Here is a 14,942-nt window from a genome sequence, read left to right as displayed (position 1 = left end):
AAATTTTGCTTTGGATGAATCAAAGTAATAATGATAGTTGCTGTCATTCTCTGTGTTAAATAATTCGTTTCAATCGTATTTATTTTCCTAGGCTAGTTAGGATAGGAGGACAATGTGTAGCATCTCTTTTTGTATAATTTTATAGGAAAACGACTCAGACACCCCTAACGTTTAGATAAAAGATAAAAAATTACTTAATATTTTAAAAAAGACATCCAAACTCTCATTTATTGTCTATTAAAAAATTATGATAGATTTTATTTTGACTTTATATTTGACTGAAATTTTAAAAATTTTAAATAATAAAAATAAAACAATATTAAAACAAAGAAAAAAGTGAAACGGCGTTGTTTCATACCCTTATTAATCTTTCAACATGTTAAGACCACACTCACTACTCTAAAGCTTCTATCTCGAACGTAGCTCACTCCTCACCGACAATGACAACCCTCACTGTTATTGGCTTGCCGGTAAACCGTTGTCGTCTCTCTTTGCTACAGCAGAATTGAATTTAGTCTTAAATTGAAACCAAACCTTACCTGTCGACGACAACCCAAACCCTAGCCACCGAGAATCCTAGAAACTCACACTAATTCGCTAACAAGCTTTACCTATTTCTCAGTGATTTCTAGTGAGTGATGTTGAACTTCGTAGTTATCTCAACTATCTTCGACATGAGCTTCACGATTCTCATCTCTTTGAAACCCTAAGCATGATTTTTTTGTGGGTTTCAAGTCTTTTTGCAATATTATTGTTTTGTTTGATTGTTTCTCTTATTCAATGTGTGATTATAAATCTAAATACAATATAATTAAGATATTTTTCCAACTCTTGCATAATGATTTTTTTTTGTTTTTTGCATTTGTTAGATCTAGGCTTTGCATTCCATGTGTTTGTTAAAAGTTCTGTTACATTTCTGGGTAATCTTGTGTCTTAGTATTACAATAATTCATTGTAGAATTTTGTCATTTATCAATTTTTAGAAACATTTGTTGTGTTCTAGAACCTGCTCTATTAATCAGCTAAATTAAGCGAGATAAGGATGAGTAGAACAGTGAGGCCAAAACTTATAACTTCATATGAATGAACTTTTTAGTTTTAGCATTCAAGAAATTTACAAATCTAGTTAATAGTGCACTTTTGGGCTTTTAATAATAGGCCTAGGTTTTAGTCTACAATTCAGCCCTCTTTTGGATTGAAGAGTCTTGTACAACTTGTGACAAATGGTTAAGTTACTACTCAAGTAATGCCATGAGTTTGCATTGTGGCTGGTATTGTTTGATACTTCAGTAGGAATGAAAAGAATATTAAAAAAATGTTGCAAAATCTAATTGATATTATCTGCAAAAATTTCTTGAATAACTTGTGGAGAGAATCTGTTAATTGTCATTAGTAATTTTTTCTTGAATAATTTGTGGAGAGAATCTCTTAATCGTCATTTGTGGAGAGAATCTCCTAAGCGTCATTAGTAATTTAGTTAACTGTAAACTTTAAAGGTACCAATTATTTAGTCATAGAATATAATTTTTTCACTAGTGCAACATCAGGTGGAATTCTTGATAAAGCTATTGTAGCAGAGGAAAAGATGCATAGAGATTTTCTTGAGGTTGGTGGTGTTTCTTTCTTTTTCCTTCGATGCTCTTGTTGGTATTTACATTCATGGTCCTATTAGTCTTAAAATATATTTCAAAAAGTCTGATAAATCTTCTCATGCGTTTGTTGGTATTATACGTACAAGAACATATATAGGGCTGCTTAGAATTGTCAGCCAAGACAAAAACTTATTTTGCTTCTACATTTTCTAAGAGGGTTGCAGAATTTTATAGGTGAAGGGGCTCGGCGGAATTAGGGGAATCCTTATTCTGTGGTACCAAAGTTGGTGATGATGTTCATGTGAATTTGGGTAATGAAACTTTTGTTTTGTTTATTTTTATTCTGAAATGTGATATCAAACTTTTCAAGTAAGGAATTGCTTGTATTAGTATTTTTTTTATTCTAAGATTTTGAATTTCTTCCAGCGACAAGCTAGTAATTCCCAATAGCAGAGTCGATCATTTAGGAATATGAGAAGAATCAAGGAAGTAAATGAAATCCATTTTGGCGAGTCAAGATCAGAAATCAAATAAGTCAAAAATATAATTGAAGGACTTTCTTGCTAAATAGCATCGTTGACGACTACCAAGTCAACAGAGTCATAAGCCTACAACCAATTTGACTATGATTCATACCCAGATCAAGCCAATGTCATAAATGTGATAGGAAAGCAGTCAAACTACAAGCCTTACTCTGATACTTATAATCCTAGATGGAGAGACTATCCCAACTTTTCGTGGTCTCAAGGATTCTAACAGAACGGAACAACAGCTCCAGCTCCACCAATGCAACAAGTTCATCAAACTCTTCAAGTATCTCAACTACCATTAGACCATATAATTAGAACTAGAACCACTCACAAGTCAAACCATGGGAGAAGGCATTCCAAAGTCTAAAAAATTTTACTCACACCACAATAGAACAACAAAATCATAAAATTGTGAGCTGCGGAATGAAATAAGAGTTGGCTTCAATTCACAACACCAATCAATTAAGATTTGGCTTCAATTCACAAGCCCAATCAATTTCGAACCTCGAAAAGAAGGTGGGCGAACTTACTTTTTCAATTCAAACCTTGGCGATGATGGTCGAAAAAGGAAAATTCATAAGCTAGTCAGTGCCTAATCCTAAAAGAGTGCATGAAGTGAGTACAAGTTTATCCCAACATTTTGAAGAGGTCAAAGCCGTCATGATCCTGCGAAAAGGCAAAAAAGTTGACAATAAAGTAGAAATGTCGATGACAAAAACAACTCAAGTTGTATCCTTAGACTTTGAAGACTCTCCATAAAAGGAGAAAGAAGAAAACAACCCACGAAAATACATCCCCAAAGCTCCTTTTCTTCAGGGTTAGCTAAAGTAAAGAAGGGAAATACCACAGGTGATATTATTGAAATCTTTAAACATGTCAATATTAACATCCTTTTGCTTGATGCTATTAAACAAGTGTTCTCTTATACCAAGTTTCTCAAAGATTTTTATACTAAAAAAAGAATTGTTCATGTTCAAAAGAAGGCATTTTTAACAGAAAATTTTAGTTCTATACTCCACCATAAAGTTCCTTCAAAATACAACGACCTAAACTGCCCTGACATCTCATATAGCATAAGGAATCACACATTTGACAATGTTTTGTTGGATTTAGGAGCTAGTGTAAATATTTTATCTTATTCAGTGTTTGTGAAACTTGGACTGAGAATATTACACTTAACTCCAGTTGCATTGCAACTTGCAGATCAATCCATGAAAATACCTCGCAGTATTATGGAGGATGTACTTATTTAAGTAGACAAATTTTATTTTTCCGTTGATTTCATTGTGATTGATACTCAACTAGTGTAATATCTGAAGAACCACATCCCCATTATCTTAGGTCGACCTTTCTTGGCAACTGTTGATGCACACATTCAATGCAGGACTAGAAATATGTAGTTGTCGTTTGGCAACATGACCATGGCGTTGAATATCTTTAACATTGTCAAGCAAACCCCTCATAAAGACAAAGGAATTGTAGATGTGGATTTAATTGAAGAATTAATTTATCATACTTGTCATTTTAACCTCAGTGATGACCTTCTACAAACATGTTTAACTCACTTTGATTTGAATTTTAATAATAACAAATCAATTAATCAAGTCAATGCCTTACTGCATTCATTAGCACGTATGGATATTGACAACTGGAAGTCAATGATAGAGCAATTGACACCATCAGAGGAAAATTTTATCCCATCATCGGAATCATCACCAAAATTCATGCACAATCCGTTACCTAACATTTTAGAGCATGCATTCTTGGGAGAAGAAAACAATTGGCAGAAATCATCTCATCCTACCTTGACGACAAGCAAAACAATGCAGGTATTATTTACCCCATTTGTTGTTCAAAAAAGAGATTACAGTTGGTAGAACTTGAGGGGCTTCACAATGATTAAAATGCTAAGGATTACAAAAAGCGGATGAAAGTCTTTTATGACAAGCAAATTATGAGAAAATCATTCACATTAAGTCATAAAGTAGTTTTATTCAATTCTCGCTTGCACGTCTCCCTAGGTAAAATTCACTCTCGATGGTCTAGTCCATTTATTGTCCACATTATTTTTCCATATGGGGCCATTAAACTTAAGAATCCAAATAATAGTGTAATTTTTAAAGTTAATAGTCAGAGATATAAAGTCATATCACGAGTACCAACCACATGGAGAAAACAGCGCAATAGATGTAAGTGACCCACCAAATATGGACTAAAACTATTTTCATTTTTTTCGGTGATTTAATTTTTTTTATTTTTTCTTTACTAATTAATTTGTTTGTTTCCTATAAAGTGTGTTATTTAACAATTATATTTTCTCTCTCGTCACTTGTGATATAAATCTCTCTCATCACTTGTGTTATAAATCATGAGTAGCTCAGTGAGACAAATCCTCTTCAATCACCTCAAGTGACTTCTATGTGTAAAGCGTCACCTAATGTTGTCAATCACATCCTGTTTAGGATCTACGACCACCAACATTAATATCCAATGTTGAAGATCTACAAAGATAACTCAGTGAAATAAAAGGTGGTATCTATGAAATCCAATTAGAACTTAAGGTAAATTCAATAAGAGGATGACGGTGAGTTAACATCCCACTTTCTACATAGTGGGTTTTTATTTTTTGTTTGCTTTCACATGTGTTTTTATCATTTGTCAGCCCGATTAATTGGTGGATAAGAGTACCCCATGACTATTGAAGTTGGTTCTTTTAGTTTTCCACAATAACTGATATTCTCCAGCCAAGGTATGGATAAGAACACATCTCTTGCAAAGCTTTGCAAGCAATTTCCCTCTCTTCCTCAAAATGCACTTCTCACAATTTATAAAGTTTGGTCCGAACGTATGTGCCTACTCGTGAAGAATAACATCTCTATCGACATTTGTTGGTTAATTGAAGCCAAAGTACGATTAACAGGGGAATTACCTTTTAAATATGTTGCTTATATGCCTAGTTATGGGAAAGAAAATTATGCAAGAAAACGAAGAGTTGCACTGCTACCAATTTCTTGTCACAAGTGTTCTAGAATGCAATGCTAGAAAAAAATCATGCACTTCTTTGGGAATGATGTCTAATAAAAAGGAAGATAAGATTAAATTCATTAGGGATGGCTTGAATAATAAGTCATTGGATGATATCTTTTTATCTCTTGAAACGCATCTCAGTAGATATGTACAGCGTGCAATTTCCTACTTATGACCATTATTCTAAAAAGAATGTGCACGATACAGTCTTAGGTTTCTGACTGTAAACAACCATGTTGGCTAGTTTATAAGAAAACTGGATGGGAAGCATATCCTCGACCCATAGAGGGCGTTCAAGTCATTTCTAAACGTAAAATCAGAGGAAGATATGAGCTACAATCACAACTACCAGTACATATCCTTTTGATTTATTGTTTGCATTATTGCTTTTAATGGTGTGATTCTATCTAATCACTATTTGTTTCTTTTTACTGTTTGCTTTTGAATAAATGAGCCACGAGTTATATTTGTGATCTTACTACTAATGAGTTACTTGATCTTTTAAAAGTTTACATATTAGAACCAGATCTAGATCCAAAGACTCTTACATTGGATTAGTCGACTAATGATAGTAGCGATAGTAGTAAAAAGTACAAATTAAATTTAACTCTCCGTTTGTAAATATTTTCTATTACAATTTTCAGGTGATATCTTCTAAATTCTATTTCTTTCTTTCAAGATATTGAAGACAATATTTCGTTCTAATTGGAGGGGAGTGAATAGTTGACAAATGTAGAATAAAAAATAGTTGTGCTTCCGTATTTTTACTAATTATTTCTAAATTTTTTAGTCAAAGATGGGTGAATATGATGTTTAGTTACTCTATAAACACATCTTCCTAGTCTAGGCATTTAGTAGTAAAAAAAACTAAATTTTTGAAAATTTTCTAATGTTATTGGCTAACCCTTTTTGTCTACATTGGCCATCTTAAGTGATCCAACAAACCAATCTAGATACACACACACGAAAAGTGATGATGGTGGTAAGTTGAGATTTTGTAATACCTAATCATTTCGTTTCATTTGTGAGCAACACCTAAAGGTAGTGGTCATTTTACCAAAAAAGAAAAAGAAAAAAAAAAGACATTCTCACTTAGTAAATGGGTCTCCTGCCTTAGTAAGCAGAGAATATTCATGTCAAACAGTGAGAGCTGATCAAGATTGTGCGAACTCTTACTTAGTAATCGGGCCTCATGTCTTAGCAAGTAGAGAGTATTCGCATAAAACAGTTAGAGTAGGTTAGAGATATAATATAAATAAACTTGCTACCTACGGAAGAAACTCCAATGAGACGGTAAGAATGAAAGTATTGCTTTATTTTGACCAAACCCCATAATCATTTTGTTAAACACTACTAAGCACTAAAGATGGGTAGCTGAATTTTTTATTAATTGTTGAGTAGCAAATGGGAAGAATACAATTTTTCAAAAAGTTCATTTATTTGGTAAGCATGTTTCAATTTGAATTTTGTTAGATTTTATCGCTTAATTTGCTAAGGACCAGTAAATAGTAATAAGCTGATTGGGAGGTGTGTTGAGTAGTGAAGAATGCATATTTATACGGGGTAAAATTGTCATTTTATACTCCAAGTCTCACTAATATTTCCACTTTTATGTGTTTAAATCATCTAAGACTTTATTATGCGTGTTTTATTATAATTTAAGTATTTTTGAGATATTTTGGCCATTTCATGACTAACAAGAAATCAGACAGCAAAACGGATGGCATTTTTTAACTCGGAATAGTCGAAAACTTTAGGATCACAAAAAGGTATTTGGTATTGTTCACTTATACAATATTATTCAAGTATACGGTACTATTCACAAGTATGGCACTGTTCACATATATGGCACGATGATGTGGCATTGACCGATGACGTGACAACATTCTATTGGACCAATGATGTAGAATTAACTGATTATGTGGCATTGACTGATTATATGGCGTTGACCAATAATGTGGCAAGATGCTATTGGACTGTAATACTAATGTGGTGTTGATTAATGATGTGGCAGCATCTTATTGGACTGAAACACTGATGTAGTGTTGACTGATGATGCATTCTAGTCAATCAAAACTTGCCACGTGGCGCAATCTTGAGCGTATGAATTGTTTTCATCTGATGGCCATCATTTACCCATTGTATCTATAAATAGAGGGTTTCCCCCTAATTTGATAGCTCTGAATCCAAATTTGAGCTCCATTTGCTATAATTCTCACTTTATCTTGTATTTTCTACATTATTTATAAGTATGTATATGAAAAACTAGTTTGCTTATTGAATTTTATACTCATTATACTTTATTGTGATTTCTAGAAATTAAGATTGAGATCAATAGATGGTTTGACATAAATTTTTAAATTCTTCCACTACAGTCTAATAATTTTGTTTTAAGGATTGAATTTTATTGATTGTAAAGAGATATTTAAAATGATATATGAGTTGCAGTAAAGTCGCCCTGTAGAGTTCGGCACATGTCATTATAAGAAGATTTATTGAGTAACTTTAAAAAATTCATTTAGCAGCACAAGAGTCTTTAATGAAGTCCATTGAATGTTATAAATTTGGGGCAAACAAAAAGTGTCGAGCTCTAGAATTTAAGGTGGGTGATCTTGTTTAGGTTGTCCTAACCAAAGACCAATTCTTAGTTTGAGAGTACAACTAGTTTTTAGTAAGGGAAATCAGACATTTAGAGGTTATAGAGAAGATAAATCCTAATAACTATAAACTGAAGCTTCCTAGTCTGATCCGCACCGCAACTGTATTAAGTTACACGCATCTTATTCTTTTCAAAGGTGATTATGATAAAGATGCCACTAATGACCATCCAAATTCGAGGGTGAATTTTCTCCCTCTTGGGGAAATGATGCAAGTTAGGAATGCTTATCTTATTTAGATTAGTTTTCTCATTATCTAAAATTTATTGTTCTTTTTCTTATTAGTTTATGACTTTGTTTTTCTTTTTATTTATGGTTTATGAAAATTACTAGTAGTATAAATAGTCATTTCTTATAGTCTTTGAAGGCATATTTGAGTTTAATAATATTTTTCAGTTTTTAAAGCTCTACATTAGTTTCTACATTTAATTAATTCTCGGCATTTCACAAAATTAACGAGTCTGAACCTACTAAGTTCATGGTATTCTTTCAAATCAATGTGAATTTAAACTATTCTTTTGTTCTTAAGATATTATTATTATTAGTATTATTATTATTATTATTATTATTATTATTATATAAGTTAAAAACACAATTAACTCAATTAAGGAATTGTTGTCATTTATTAAAAAAATAGACTCCATATAAAATTTTGTTAAATGCTAGTTTAATCCTCATATTTTGGGTCAAGTGTCCATTAAGTTCTCATATTTTAAAAACTATCTTAAGACACGTCTATTGTTAAATATATTACAGTTCTATCCTCACTTTTTCTCAATTTTTACGAAAATATCCTTGCAATAATATTGGGTCTAAAAAATGTTAATTCATCAAATTAATCAAAAAAGTACATAAAAATTAATGCGAAAATTTCTTGCTATTATTTTGCTCTTAAAGTTAATTTGATGATTGTAAATAAAAATTATTTTAAAGATTATCAAAAGAATAATTTTGCAGAAAAAAGTAAGGATAATATTATAATATTTTTAACAATATGATTATTTTAAGATTTTTTTTAAAAGATAAAAACTAAACAGACATTTATTTCAAGATGTAAAGACTATAAAAATATCTTACTACTCACCGTCCGGTACTTAGTGCCTGTTTGGTATGGCTTATTTAAGAGCCATAAGTGCTTATTTAATCGTATAAGCAATTTTTTTAATTTTTTATGGTGTTTGGTTATTTTTTTAGTAGAGTTTTTTTAGCTTAAATAAGCTAATTTACCTCTACTAGTAAAAGTCCAAAATTTGAGCTTTTGGGAGTAGAGGTTATAGAGCTTTTCTAAAAATAGATAATATAAAAAATATCACATAGTTTAATGGTTCAAAAGTGTTTTTTTTATTGACAACCAAACACCCAATGACTTTTTATGCAAAAGCTTTATTGGTATAAGCTCTACTGCTATAAGCTCTACTGTTATAAGCTCTATTTAATAAGTTGTACCAAACGGAGCCTTAGTGTTGTTCTCTTTGTGGTAAGAACATCAATATCTAACAAATATTTACCTTTTTCATAAATTCAAAATACCGTTGCATAAATTTTCCTCAATACTTTAGGATAGATATGCTTAAGTCCCGGCTCCTTTGACTTGCACTGTTAAACATTTACCACTGTTAAAAGTCAAAGTGCTAGTAAAATATTACAGTCAGGCGCAGTAAATGTTTTTAGTGTAAAAAAAAAAAGTTCTCAGAAGACAAGAATCGTGTCGTGCTGTTGCTGTGCTGGTGATGTTCAACAACTCCTCTTCTCTTTCCTTCTTCTTCTTCTTCTTCTTCGTTCTCACCAGCAACTGTTTCTCTCTCTCTCTAATCTTCGTCCGTCAGATCTGTCTTCTATTCGGATCCTGATATTCAATCCGATCCGTTGATTTCATTCATTAACGACGAAAGCATGTCAGCGGCGGCTAAAACGGCTCGCTCGCGAGCTGCTGCTGCTGCTGAAAACGGCGGCGCGAAGATTGAAGAAGGATTGAACTTGTTCAAGTCAGATAAGTTCGACGCCGATGTTTATGTCAAGTCCAAGTGTTCTCTCAACGAAAAGGTTTCTTATTATCACTTTTCTTTTTTAATTTTTAATTTTTTATTAATTTTCTATTTTAATTTTGAATAGGAAATTAGGCAATTATGCTCCTATCTGCTGGATTTGAAGAGAGCGTCTGCAGAGGAAATGCGTAAAAGTGTTTACGCTAATTATGCGGCCTTCATTCGGTCAGTATTAATTCAATTATTTATTCATTTATCAGCTCTTTGTATTGATTTTACTATTAATTGATGATTTATCTATTATTCGAAGTTAGAAATTTGAGCATTTTAGTCATTTAGAGTCAGCTTTTGTGTGAATGATGATATTTTTCCTAATTATCAAGCTAATATGACATTTTCTTCGTACCGTATGCTTGACCAAGGTTGTTGGGTTTGGCATTAGTCCTTAATTTAGAATTCGGTGAATATAGAAAGGTCGAGGGTTTCTTTTTGGTATAAAAGAAATTTGGTAATGCAATGAGGTTAATTGAAGAAATATATCAAAACTCCAATGGTTTGGAGTTCTCTGAAACCTTATTTGAAATTGTGAACATTGATATAAATATGCCTTACAATTAATCAACTAAGCCTCTTTCGAAATTTCATGAGATTAGTCAACAGTCACCCATGTTATTCCTATTTTCAAACTTCAGGGAATGTCAATGGAGTTATTTCACAACTTTCATGTATATGGCATGTTTTTATGTTTTGGCAAGCTGTGCGGGGTAGTTTCATGGATATACATGGTTTGGTTGCTTTTGTTTGGGGAAGGATATGCTATTGATTAATTTTTTATTTATGATTTTAAGACATGTGTTTATGTTACAGCACATCAAAAGAGATATCGGATTTAGAGGGGGAACTCTCATCTATCAGAAACCTGTTATCTACGCAGGCTACTTTAATCCATGGTTTAGCTGAAGGAGTTCACATTGATTCCTTAAAAGGATCAGAATCTTTTGCTTCAAAAAATGATTTATTGAATTTGGAAAATAAAGAACCCTCAGACCTGGAGAAATGGTCCGTAGAATTCCCTGATCTCCTTGATGTTTTGTTAGCAGAGAGGAGAATTGATGAAGCTCTTACAGCCCTTGATGAAGGAGAGCATTTAGCTGCTGAAGCAAAACAAACAAAAACTTTGGACCCTGCAATGCTTATATCCTTAGAGAATACTATCATTGACCGCAGGCAAAAGTTAGCTGATCAGCTTGCTGAAGCTGCTTGCCAACCTTCTACACGTGGTGCGGAACTTCGTGCTGCTATATCAGCTCTTAAAAAGCTTGGGGATGGACCCCGTGCTCATAGTTTGCTACTCAATGCTCATTACCAAAGATATCAGTATAGCATGCAAAGCCTTCGCCCATCGAGCACCTCATATGGAGGAGCATATACTGCTGCTCTCTCGCAGTTGGTGTTTTCTGCTATTGCTCAAGCTGCTTGTGATTCATTGGCAATTTTTGGTAAGGAAACCGCTTATACTTCTGAGCTTGTGATGTGGGCTACAAGGCAGACAGAGGCTTTTGCTCATCTTGTAAAAAGACACGCATTAGCTTCTTCAGCAGCTGCTGGCGGTTTAAGAGCTGCTGCAGAGTGTGTTCAAATAGCTTTAGGTCATTGTTCTCTTTTAGAAGCTCGTGGCTTGGCACTTTGTCCTGTGCTCATAAAACTCTTTAGGCCGAGTGTTGAGCAAGCATTAGATGCTAATCTAAAACGAATTGAGGAGAGTACTGCTGCTATGGCTGCTGCTGATGATTGGGTTCTCACCTACCCTCCAATGGGTACTCGTCAAGCTAGTTCAATGGCACTTCAACATAGACTTACTACCAGTGCTCATAGATTCAATTTGATGGTCCAGGTGAAAACTATGTTTCCCACATAAATTCTGATGAAAGATAGAATCTCTGTCTCCATGTGTCCCTCTTCTCTCTCCCTTTCTCTATTTCCGCATCCACCTAAATGTCCATAATGTGTTGTCTATCTGTAGAGAAGAATAATTTTCTACTATCATTAATAATGTTCGGTTGTGTGGTATACTACAAGGCTCAAAGATGTGCTGGATGTTCTCTAGGTTTCAATAAATAATTTATCATGTGCTTCAGAGTGATTCAGGATTATGAAATTTTTTATACATTTATTATTATTGTTATTTCTTTTAATGGTTTAGGAGTTTTTATAGAATTTATTTCTTTATTTTTTTGGGCTCAGCTATATGTTTTGTTTGAACCTTCTGTTTTATGCATTGCTTTCTTTTAGTTGGAGGATACTAATAAGGATCATGCATTTGGTTGATGATGATGCCATGTAAATTCTTTTGAGGGCATGTATTTCTTGAAGCATTTTTGTTATTGATTGATTTTTAATGTATTTCTTCTGAGTTGTGTACCCCCACCCCTTTTAATCAGTGGTTGTCTAACTCTTGTTTCATTTGATGATTGTTTCATATGCATTTGTAGGACTTCTTTGAGGATGTAGGACCGCTTTTAAGTATGCAGCTGGGAGGTAAAATGTTGGAAGGTCTATTTCAAGTATTTAATTCGTATGTGAGCATGCTTATTAAGGCATTGCCAGGATCAATGGAAGAAGAAGCAAATTTTGAAGGCTCTGGAAATAAAATTGTGCGTATGGCTGAGAATGAAGCTCAGCAGATTGCATTGCTTGCCAATGCATCATTGTTAGCAGATGAATTGCTACCACGTGCAGCAATGAAAGTCTCTCCTTTGAATCAGGCTAATTACAAGGATGATCCTCGTCGAAGACATTCAGATAGGCAAAATCGTAACCCTGAGCAACGAGAATGGAAGAGGCGGCTTGTGATCTCGGTTGATAGATTAAAAGATACTTTCTGTCGACAGCATGCACTAGATCTCATTTTTACAGAAGATGGTGATAGCCATCTCAATGCAGACATGTATTTGAACATGGATGGAAATGTGGATGAGTTGGAATGGTTTCCATCTCTAATATTCCAGGTAAGCATAGCTCAATATTTATTTGTGTATTATTGTGCTTTCCAGTCCACGAAAATTAATGTAATTTGAGGTGAAAACTGATCTGCTCTGTATTATATATTTGATCTTATATATATTATTTTGTAGTCAAGTTATATTTCTTGATTTTTTTTTCCAATCCTTGTTGAGCTTTTTTTTCTGAATATTATGGCAACCACTGTTTGCTGCCTTGAAAACTGAAAATATGTATGCATAAAATAGTCTCAGTCATCATCTGCTTGATATTTTTGGCAATTGCATTGTTGGAAATCTTGAGTTCATGATTATTTCAAATATTAGTAAAATTCTTAGAACTTTGACCACTGATGCGCAAACACATACATACTTATCTATGTTCATATAGTTATGACTCTTGGTATCTATTAGTTACCGATGTGCTGCTTGTGTATGTCTTTCTGGGGAGGGACAAAAATGGTTATAACTCTTTTCATTTTTCTTCCAATACATTCATTTAAATAAGCATTTTTCCTACCTCTTCAGACTTGACTGTCGCTATGCCCCTACTTTCATTTTGAAGCGTCCAAAAGTGTGGGATTGGCCTTTTGGCAGTATTTTAGTTTTAAATATCATCCGGTTACTTGGTCATTGGAGTAAATTTTTTTTTTCCCCCGCAATTCTGTGTATAGACAGTACAGTTTGAATTGGATATTTTGAGTGAACATCCACTTGTTTAGTGGAAATGGAAACTGCGTGCTGGTTAAGTTCATTTGTTGAGATCTATTTGGTGATATTAAACTACTAATACCTTATATTCTGGATGGACCAAATTGTCATGTTTGAATATGTATATATATTTTCAATAAAGCAACTTTCAAGATTTTGTTTCAATTTTTTTTTTTTTGGGTGTAATCTAGTACAAACAAGAATTGTCTTCACTTGGTTTGTCTGCCTGGAGTTCTGAATTATTTTTCTGTAAAACAGGAACTTTATGCTAAACTAAACAGAATGGCTAGTATAGCGGCGGATATGTTTGTAGGGAGGCAAAGGTTTGCCACACTGCTATTAATGAGACTGACGGAAACTGTCATCTTATGGCTTTCAGAAGACCAAAGTTTTTGGGATGATATTGAGGAAGGGCCAAAGCCTTTAGGTCCTCTTGGTCTGCAGCAAGTATGCAATCTGGCATCATCCCTCTTGCAATTTCTGTTAGTTTATTGACTTGTTTGAATAACCTGTTTACCTTTTTTCTCATGTGCAGTTCTATTTGGATATGAAATTTGTCATATGCTTTGCTTCCCAAGGTCACTACTTATCACGGAATTTGCATCGAGTTGTCAATGAGATTATATCTAAAGCCATGGCAGCATTTGCTGCTACCGGCATGGATCCTAATAGGTAATCAATTATTTCCTTTTGGATAAAATCGGAGTCATTTTTCTTGTATTATCACCACCATCATCATAAGGCAAACACTACCTTACAATCAATGTATGGTACATCCCTCACATGAACAGTGAGTGGGTCCCCATCATAATCATAATATTCTATGAATACATAAATATCATGTGTAATACATGTATTAGATTTTTGAATTGGCTGGGATGATAATTTTGGAAAATAGCTACTCTGTCTCTGCATTGGAAGCTGAGATTTTTATTTATTTTATTTATTATTTTTTTTTTTTTTGGCTGCCAGTGTGCTGCCTGAAGATGACTGGTTTAATGATATTTGTCAAGAAGCAATAGATCGATTAAGTGGGAAGCCAAAAGCAATGAACGGTGATCGGGAGCTTAACAGCCCAACTGCTTCTGTCTCGGCACAATCAATTTCATCTGTTCGATCTCACAGCAGTTCCTGAGTCCTGTACATTTCACCTTTGTATATTAGACTGCCAGCATTCCATCATGGATTTGGAAGCCAGTCACTGTATTCATAATGAGACTTCCTCTTTCTTACTTTTCCCCTCCCTTTTAGGTGTCCCGTTTTCCCCTTGTTTTGTTTTCCAAATTACAAAGCATTAGGGATATTCAATGGGTTATGATCATTAAAGTAGGAATTATTTTTTGTTATTCGATTGAGCGATTTTCCTTTTCGTTTGTAAATCAAACTTGTATGAAAATAATTTGTATAATTCTTTGACTTGTTCTTGTTCATCGACACAAAC

The 14,942-nt window shown here is 33.5% G+C and overlaps 1 protein-coding gene and 1 long non-coding RNA gene across 5 annotated transcripts; both read left to right on the top strand.

Annotated features, from left to right (window-relative positions):
* The first annotated feature begins 363 nt into the window (after positions 1–363).
* Positions 364–7,520, top strand: LOC127903661 (uncharacterized). 4 transcript variants are annotated; one of them, XR_008056379.1, is made up of 3 exons: positions 364–1,606; positions 1,827–1,903; positions 7,164–7,520. It is a non-coding gene; the product is annotated as an uncharacterized LOC127903661 (long non-coding RNA). The 4 variants fall into 4 exon arrangements; XR_008056381.1 differs by having other exon boundaries at positions 1,817–1,903; XR_008056378.1 differs by lacking the exon at positions 7,164–7,520 and having other exon boundaries at positions 1,827–1,981.
* A 1,982-nt stretch (positions 7,521–9,502) lies between these two features.
* LOC102624468 (exocyst complex component EXO84B) lies at positions 9,503–14,931 on the top strand. The gene is made up of 7 exons (XM_006491951.4): positions 9,503–9,849; positions 9,919–10,016; positions 10,659–11,685; positions 12,284–12,799; positions 13,760–13,948; positions 14,037–14,173; positions 14,474–14,931. Exons 1-7 carry the CDS (start codon positions 9,700–9,702, stop codon positions 14,634–14,636), a joined length of 2,280 nt encoding a protein of 759 aa, XP_006492014.2. The 5' UTR covers positions 9,503–9,699; the 3' UTR covers positions 14,637–14,931.
* The last annotated feature ends 11 nt before the right edge of the window (positions 14,932–14,942 follow it).

Source organism: Citrus sinensis, chromosome 7 (genome assembly GCF_022201045.2).
Source record: "Citrus sinensis cultivar Valencia sweet orange chromosome 7, DVS_A1.0, whole genome shotgun sequence".
NCBI lineage: Eukaryota > Viridiplantae > Streptophyta > Magnoliopsida > Sapindales > Rutaceae > Citrus > Citrus sinensis.
The sequence above is the reverse complement of the archived record's forward strand: the minus strand, read 5'-3'. Positions and strand labels throughout refer to the sequence as shown.

Coding starts and splice junctions, on each gene's coding strand:
- LOC102624468 (XM_006491951.4), top strand. CDS start 9,700: ATGTCAGCGGCGGCTAAAACGGCTCGCTCGCGAGCTGCTGCTGCTGCT. Junction 11,686..12,283: donor GATTCAATTTGATGGTCCAG/GTGAAAACTATG, acceptor ATGCATTTGTAG/GACTTCTTTGAGGATGTAGG. Junction 14,174..14,473: donor ACCGGCATGGATCCTAATAG/GTAATCAATTAT, acceptor TTTGGCTGCCAG/TGTGCTGCCTGAAGATGACT.